Source organism: Daktulosphaira vitifoliae, unplaced genomic scaffold, assembly GCF_025091365.1.
Source record: "Daktulosphaira vitifoliae isolate Bord-2020 unplaced genomic scaffold, ASM2509136v1 Scaffold_1, whole genome shotgun sequence".
In the NCBI taxonomy this organism is placed as follows: Eukaryota; Metazoa; Arthropoda; class Insecta; order Hemiptera; family Phylloxeridae; genus Daktulosphaira; species Daktulosphaira vitifoliae.
Genome location: NW_026099572.1, coordinates 26,200,200 through 26,209,632, shown reverse-complemented (window position 1 = coordinate 26,209,632; position 9,433 = coordinate 26,200,200). Strand labels below are relative to the sequence as shown.

Here is a 9,433-nt window from a genome sequence, read left to right as displayed (position 1 = left end):
GTAGTAAATATTCTGTAGCGTTTTGAAGTTTGTGAAAATTTGAATTTTCATGTACTATTTTACGGTATTAAACATTGAAATACGTATTGAGAAAAGGACAGAAGAAAACGCTATCTTTTCAATATACTTTTGAATGAGAGTGATAAGTAATAATTGCCTTATCTAATTTCTTATCATGGTATTAATGCCAAGTTTGTAATGTATACACATTATCATCATATGTATACACAGTAATCATGAAAAGATAGCGTTTTCTTCTGTCCTTTTCTCAATACGTATTTCAATGTTTAATACCGTAAAATAGTACATGAAAATTCAAATTTTCACAAACTTCAAAACGCTACAGAATATTTACTACTGAATATTAATAAGATATTTTTTTACTAAAATTTTTCTTAAATTCTACTCTACAAAATAGCTATCTTAGATTTTTTTTTTACTTTTTATTTAAAATTTAAAAATAATTAATATTTTTAATAAAATGTAAAAAGATTAATTATTGAGATATAGCTATGGACCTAACGTATAACTATTATTTAAAAAAAAATCAACTAAAAATATTAACTGGATCAAAAGTTATTTAAGTTGTCAGTGAGTGTTGGGCCACCCTGTATTTAGTGGTTAATGACTCGCCTTATGTTAAAAAAAAATTTATTTTAGTTTATATCCAAAAGTTAGAAAATTACAAAAATTGGTTTTGAAATTCTTTTTAATTCAAATGGAAATGGATGTTTTCGATTGTGAGCCAAAATTAAAGAATCAATTTAAATAAGTTTGTTTTTGCACTTCAAAAATGTCAGTTTGCATAAAACAATATTATAATTTGATATAATTTTTGTTCTTCTGAAACATTGCTCAAATAAAAATATCAGCTTTATCAAAATAATTACAAATATTATCTTTTAATTTTATAAAAAAGTTATGACCTACGATTCAGTTATAAGATTTGTTTTATAACGACACTCTATCAAAAAAATCATAACTGTGGTACTCATGGTCTTAAATTTAATGATGAGCTACTGAAATATCAGATTGTAATGATTTGATAATTGTTTTCTAAAAGATTTATTAAAAGTATAATGAACAAAAAGTATATTTTCTTAAGTAAAATCATACAAATTTCAAAATATATATGTCTTACTTTAGTGAATGATTTAATTTAAGTTGTTTAATTTTTTTTATGCATTTATAATGTATTTGTAAAATGAAGTTATTTGACAAACTTATCAAAAGTATCATGGGTAAGCCAAAAAATTGTATAAATAAAAGATTTAAAAGAAATTTATGAATTCTTTTGACACTTTTTTTTAATAAGGGAATATGCTTTTTATATAAACAGCTACTTCTTTTACTTATTCATCGCATATGTGATAAATATGACTTTATTTTGATAATTAATATTTTTCCCTTATAATCATACTTATTTTGTTGCTATAAACTAATGTTATTTTACTCTTTCAATTTATTCGTACCTAAAAATAAAATTAATATGTTTTTTAAAAAAGGAACGTGTGCAATAAAAGTATATTAATATATTTTGTTATAACGTAATATTACAGTTTGCAATAAAATTAATTAGGATATATCCATACATGTATTAGTCAATATTTATTCATCTAATTCATTGAAAAATTAAAAATGATAATTTTTGTCATTAGATACTGATTTATTTAAATCTGCAAAATAAAAATGAATAAGTATTAAATTGACTTTTAAAAATAGATTTGCATTATTCAATAAAGCTTATTTTGAATAATTTATTGAATGAAGATTTTATCGGTGGCATCCTTAACCATAATAAAGATGTTTCAGATAAATAGTAGAATACCAAGTATTATTCTGTAAAACATGTTAAGTAAGATTAGAGATAATATGATGATAGCAATATGGTTCACTATAAAAAGTTTACAACAAAACAAATTCGCATCATTCATTGTACAAATTTATTCCATTGAATAACATTATGATTAATACAAATATTTTGGCAACTATAGCAATAACTATAATATGCAAGGTCAGTAAATATATTTTACCCTTTACCCTGAAGGATACATCTAAAGTTCAAATATTTTTTTTAGGTACAAACTACTCCATGTGGTTTTAATTGTGATTTGATAACACCTGCTCCAGTTCTACAGTCTACTCTTCACTGTAATGGACCAAAAGTTAACAAGGGTCTTTTAAATTATTCCCCTCGTTTAATACCAGCCTGTTCATGTCCTCTACAAGCCTCTTGTTGTCTTAAACCGTTCCCCTTAAATACTAAACCAGGCTCTTTAAGTGTTAAACCAAGCCCTCTGAGTACTGAAGCAATCTTGACTTGTCCAACGTCAGATTCACACTATTCTTCGACACCGTGTTCAATACCATCAACAAAAACCTCATGTATTTCGCCAGTTACAGTTAATACATCACCTATAAATCCCGCTCCTCTTTCATCTGCTGAAGTTTTAAATTTAATTTCACGTTTGACTGCAGTTCAACCACTTTCAGAAACAACTCCTATTTTAAAACCTGTTCCTGTTACAGATATTGCTACTGAACAAGTACAAGTTCCAGCTGCAACTTGTCTTCCTGCATTAACAGTACCTTCAAATCTTGTTTCCGAACCTTGCTTAGCTCAAATTCCTGCCTTAGAACCGTACACAACTTCCGATTCAAATCTGAAACCTACATCAGTTTCAACTGTAACTTCAAAACAAATTCCGCTTACATCATCTTGCCCAGCTCTTACTTCCGTCACAGCCACAACTCCTACTTCAATTGTAGCTCCGACTTCGTCTCTCATCATAACCCCAGTCCCTGCGACAATCACTGCACCAACTGAAGTCAAAGTCTCAGCTTCTGCTTCAAGTTGTAATAAAATTCCTACTTCAGTCGTAGAAGATATTCGAACTCCCATTTCAACATCTAAATCTAATCTTCCTCCTGTCATAACTGCTCCAAAAATCTACAGTATTTCCGTTGATAATACAGTGTCTACTTCAGTTCCCATACCTACAGCAAATTATGCCTCACTTTCATCTGAAGAAATTTTGAAATTATTGTCACTTTTACCTTCTACGCCGAATTCATGCTCATCTCCTATTCCAATTATAGAACCACTACAAACTTCTGCTGTAGTCTCAACACCGGCTCCTATTTCAAAAGTAGCAGCAGCACCTTGTCCTGCTCCCATCGTAGCCCCAGAACAAGTTTCAAAAACAATAGAAGCAACAGTACCTTGCTCTGCTCCTATAGTAACTCCAGCTCCAATTCCTATTTCAGAAGTAGCAGCACCCCCTTGTCTTGCTCCAGCTGCTACCTCAGCACCAATTCCTATCATATCTTCAACCCCGATGCCAGCCAAATATTCTACTCCCTGTTCGTCATCTACTTTTGCCCAAGTACCAGCTACTACCTCGATTTCACCTTCAGCTATTTTAAATTTACTGACACTCTTATCTACAACTCAACAAAATTCAATTCAGGCTCCTGCAACTGCTTCTGTACCAACTCAAATTGTAAGCTCAGTTCTTTCACCAGTATCAACTCCTAGTATCACTCCAACATCTATTCCAAACGCAAGTCCAACATTAGCTCCTGTCGTTACTTCAACCTCGGCCCCAGCGATACCTTCTTCTCCATATTCACCTTCGGCTATTCTTAATTTATTATCTTTTTTAACATTAATTCAACGTAGTCCAATTCCACCTCCTATTACGATTCCTGATACACTTTCATCTCCTACTTCAGTACCTCCTTCATCTATTTTACCGCCAGTTTCATATGTTTCACAAATTACTTCAACCCCTACTCCATCTTCACTTTCCAGAGTTTTAACTTTGTTGTCTACTTTAGTATCTCAACCAAACTTTACACCATGTGCTACTACAGGATATTACTCTAAATAATTTTAATATTTTGACTGCTATTAACCGTAATAAGAAAATATATGAGTATTTTAATGTATTTATCATTCAAATAATAAATAAATTGATTATTTATATACATAAGATTTTTGAAATAATTTTTAGTTCATAGTATTGAACTATCGGAGAGAAAAAAAAACTTTGTACTTTTTATATTAAAAATTTTAATTGAATTCAAAATTATTCGGTTTATACGTTGTGTTGGTTATTTTGGTTTTAATATTATACTTTATTTAATTATTCATAACTTTAAGCTAGAATAGTTGTAGGAGATATAAGAAAAGATTTTAAATATATTTCGCCTTATATTTTATTCATTAACTAATACCATTAATAATAAGGAAGTGGAAAATTTATATAGCTACCAAACTAATTTACAAATTATAATTGATAAAATAATCCTCTAAATTTATTATTTTTGTTGAAAACCCAACTAAGCCTTTATGATAGTTGCTATTGGACGCATAAGACAAAAAAATAGGCTTATTTAAATTTAATTTAAGTATGTAGTTATATTTAACAAAGTTAAATTTAATAAAAATGAAATAATCGATAAATTTACCACCGTAATCATGATGATTTTATTTGAAATTATATATTTCAATATTTATTAATAAAAAAACTTAGTTACTAGTGAATAAAATTAAAAATACGGATGGTCCAATTACGCGTTGAACAACAACATAATTACAAAAAAATCACAGCTTTAAGGTTTTTGTCAAGTTTTTTTCGTTATCTTGCCGTGTTTCATCCTTACAATTACGATCATATTGCCCGAAGGTAAAAATAAGTCATAAATATAAATAGAAAGGGATTATATATATACATACAAGAATGGGAGATATAAAAATACAATTTATAATGTTCCCTCTCTGACGATGGAATTACCAGAGAAGAATCCTCTAACTCGGTTGCCGACAGCAACATTTACGACGGCCATTGTGGGCATAGCTCTTCTTCCCCAGTTCGCTTACCGCGGGGGGCGTTTTTGTCGGGTTGTCCCGGCAACGGTCGATTCTGGAAAGATGCATAACTATGTGTACGCACCATTTCTATAAACTTTTACTACGGCCGGGTACAGTATTGATTTGAAAAGGTAGGTAGAACCGGGACCGGTGCTGATAACGACGACAACAGTTTCAATGTAACGTGTCACAAACGTGAATTTGCAAACATGAATAATAAATTCGGACGGGTACACGCGACGACGACTGTAGCTGTCGTTTCCCGGAGGGATGAGATATTTCTGCAACGTGCCCTGAAGTGCCGCCGTAGTATCCGCTTCTCTGTTTTACATCCTTTTCCGACAACGCTTTTGTCGTCTCTTTCTCTCGTGATAAGTGTCCTAAAACGCCTTAGGCTGCCCGATGAATAATATTACAGTCACTGTAATGACAATAATGTTACTGAAAATTTCTAAATACACTAAGACAAATAATTTTGTATATACACAAAACCATCAAATGATCAAGATGATCATTTGAAAACAAATTCAACACCTGTAAGGTCTATCGTATTCCTATTAAGCAAAATCCATTCAATAAAATCGATCGAACTGAGTATTTAAGTGCAGGCAAACATTTGAGGTAGCGTTACAAAATCTACTAATTCAAAGTGGGTGTTTAAAAAAATATCTCTTATAATATTATTTGTCAGTAAAAAGTTTGCAACTACGAAAAAATGTTGAAAAACTTTCATCAAAAGTATCTAGATATATCCATGTCTATAAAAATTTTAATAAATAAATAAAAATAATGTAAATTCATATATGCATATAATTTAAACGTATTTAATAACAAAACAATATAACCATCAAGAACATTTTTATTTTTAAAAGTAATTCATAATAGTTTAAATCAATTATAGAATAATTAACTTTTTTTTTTAATTAGTTTTTTTCATTTTTATTAATTTGCGATTAGAATAAACAGTTAGATTGATTTCATTAAAGCTCACTTGTGTTAAATTACCATCCTAAGTAGACTAAACATAATTAAAATTAAGTTGGCTTCAGAAATGCATCCATGAATGAGTTGACATATATTAAGCTTGAAAAACCTTAAGTATGAACATTTAACCTACTGACTACTTTATATTTTGATTTTGGCTTTAGAAGTTTAGACCATTAACTTAGTAATATAGGTAATAATAACTTTAAATTTCGTTCTTAAATTTTTATTTAGACAATTGCACACACAAATAATTTAAGGCGAAAATGATTTCGAGGCCAAACAGTTAATTGTAAAACAATATCATTAAAACCTGATTAAATGGGATACTTGATTTCAAAAATTTTTATTTGTAAATATTCTAACAGAAAATTGTATGTATATGTATAATTATTTTAACTATAATACTGTGCTCTATAATATGATTAATCATGAGCAAGTCGGCAGATTTATCATAAGTAGCGTGTTGAAATTTAATAGAGATGATTATTCAACTAATTCTAATAATTTAATCTAGATATAAATAATTTTGTAAACAATTATAAAATTACATTGAGTTTATAACACGTACAGTACAGTTCAGTACGTNCATATCATATAAATAATTTTGTAAACAATTATAAAATTACATTGAGTTTATAACACGTACAGTACAGTTCAGTACGTACGTAGTTTAAATTACCATTAGAAAATTCATGTCATTGAAAGTTATCGAAATAGTTGTAATTATGTAATCAAAGCATCTAAACTATCTCTTGGCCACTTAGTTATACATATTATACACACATNAAATAATTTTGTAAACAATTATAAAATTACATTGAGTTTATAACACGTACAGTACAGTTCAGTACGTACGTAATTTAAATTACCATTAGAAAATTCATGTCATTGAAAGTTATCAAAATAGTTGTAATTATGTAATCAAAGCATCTAAACTATCTCTTGGCCACTTAGTTATACATATTATACACACATATAACGTTCTTTAATTGTTTTAGACAGCTTATTTTTTGATAACCTTAAAAAAAATAAATTTTCAGACGATTCTCTATATAAACAAGTGACATTAAAAAGAATGAATGAATGCAATTTAGTTAATGACACGCTGTGACTAATGATTTTTAACCTTGATAAGACAAATCAAATATTTATTTAGTACTTCTTACGTGTTATTTATAACGATATTAAAAGACATTTGTTACTTTACATTATTAATTATATTTACCCATTAAGATTCTTCATTTTTCCAACCTTTTATTTTATTTAAACAAATAAATAATAATTATTAATTTATTCTATATTTATTTATTGAAACTTATTTTAAATTAAAAAATATATATTATTAGAGAGTCTAAGCGTTTGAGTTTTGTATGGTTCTAATTAAAATTTCTCTCGGAAAAGAATTTAAAATGATATCATTTATTATTCGTGACTACATTCTCCCATTCAATAATAAGCCATTCAATTGATATTTAATTTAATATTAGACATTCACAAAAAGAACGCGTCGGTGCGAAGTGAAAAAAATACTGACGGAGGTTTTACAGGGTAAGTCCTCATTTGTTGCTCCAAAGGCGTGATGGGCGAGGAAAAAATGTGGAAACTTTAAAGAGCCTTGATGGCCATCGCTCCGAGTTAATTTCGTTAAGACTTTCGCTCGTTGCTGGAAACCATTTAATAAACACCTCGCACGCGTTGCTTGCCTGTGCTTAGCGAAGCACGAACGACACTCTTAATTTGATGGAAATTGTCTTGGCAGAATAATAATCGACACTCGACTTTTAGTAACTTTCTTCGACACGAATATAACCATCGGACTAGCTCGAAAAACGATTTCACTCTTAAGCAAACAATACCCCGAGAGTTTGCATAAAACAAACATTATTAATGGCCACTGTTCTTATTTTGTGATGCGAGACGAAGTATATCGTCACATAGTTTTTAGATCTGACCAAGATAACTTGTTAGAGTGTATGAAAAAAATGTGTACGGCTGATTACAGGGACAATATTATTGAATATAATGAAGTGGAGAGTATAGTAAATACCCGTTGTCTCGAGGGGTGTTCCAACGAGGGGTTGTTCCGGGTCGAGGGTGTATTGGTGTTGGTGGTGACGGACACACACTGTGATCCGTCGGTCGACTCGTTGATGACAATCAATCGGAAATATTTAAATTGTGATCAAAGTGCCCGCGGCGGCCCATCTGTCACTGCGAAAGACTATTACACCTGTTTTACAAATGTGCGACTATATACTTACAGATTTGTTATTGGGGAGAGATGAAGTGTGGTACAATGTGTTTTAATCCGACTGTATTCACGCCCTGGTATAGTGTCCTCTTACACAAATTGTTTTCTTTTCACAATGACCGAAAATCCCTGATTTGTCACTATGAGCGTCAAAAGTCCTTTTATTTTCGACACTGATGTGCTTGTATTACACTATTTTTGACTGCCCTTTACTCCTTTAGTACAATATGTTCATATGCGAATACCCACTCGAAATTCGATGATTAATAATAGCCCACGTATTGACATTGGCATGAAAATAATTAATTAGGTTATTATAAACTGTTATATATTTAAAAAGTTTCATGTAAAATACATATATGTCTGTAATAAATTTCAATTGTAAACGCCATTCTTTTTGAAAATGTTAACGCTTGTAGTATTTCATTTAAATGGGAAAATTCAGATATTATATATTTATAATAAACACTATGAACCCAGTACTCTAATTTTGAACTTAAACAACAGTTGGATAGCTATTAAATAGTTTTAGTCACTTCACAAGGGCTTTAGTTCAAGAATCATAAATTAATTCATTAGAATTTTGGGCTCAATAGAGTATTCGTTTTAATTAAATTTCTCTTGGAAATAATTGGAAAGACAAATTTAAGATAATTACAACCAAAATAAAGCGTTTTAGGTTTTTTCAATTTGAAATCGTTCAATAATGTGATATAATAATTCTTTAAATAGAAAATCACAGCACTGTACACTTTTATTATACTGTCGATTTCAAGTTTCGATTGAATTTGAATGTAGTAAAATATAATAAATACTTAAAAGTTATTAATAAAATAGTTTATTTATAAGTTCAAAACTTATTTTAAAACCAATTATTTTATTCATGTAAAAACAACAACCCACAATTTAATGACTCTATAATATGACAGTTGCATTATTATCATACCCAAATATGTTATATTTTGTAACACAAAGGGACACGTTGTCATATGCTGTGTGTTCAAAACGTATAAAACAGGGACTATTGTGAGAGGTTTTTTTATAACATTGGTATACTTACATGTTATATAAAACCAAATTGAATATGTACGCCCAGCATATTAAAGGTTTTTCTGCAGCTCGAAGCCACAGCACTCAGTTAAAAAAAAAGGGTCTCTGATCATCGTACCCGTTGTCAATGTACTTCGTTTTTGTCAACTGTACTTTTTTTTACTCTCTCCGTCAAAATCCTATCATAATGGGTCTAGGCATGTGACAAAAACAAACTCAACTCATTTAACATTTTATTCTTGACTTAAAAGCATATACGTATAAACTTA

The 9,433-nt window shown here is 29.7% G+C and overlaps 1 protein-coding gene across 1 annotated transcript; it reads left to right on the top strand.

The window, feature by feature from the left end:
* Positions 1-1,890: 1,890 nt before the first annotated feature.
* On the top strand, positions 1,891-4,046 carry LOC126895969 (mucin-5AC-like). The gene is made up of 2 exons (XM_050668332.1): positions 1,891-2,014; positions 2,079-4,046. The coding sequence occupies exons 1-2, from the start codon at positions 1,964-1,966 to the stop codon at positions 3,891-3,893; spliced, it is 1,866 nt and encodes a 621-aa protein (XP_050524289.1). The 5' UTR covers positions 1,891-1,963; the 3' UTR covers positions 3,894-4,046.
* The last annotated feature ends 5,387 nt before the right edge of the window (positions 4,047-9,433 follow it).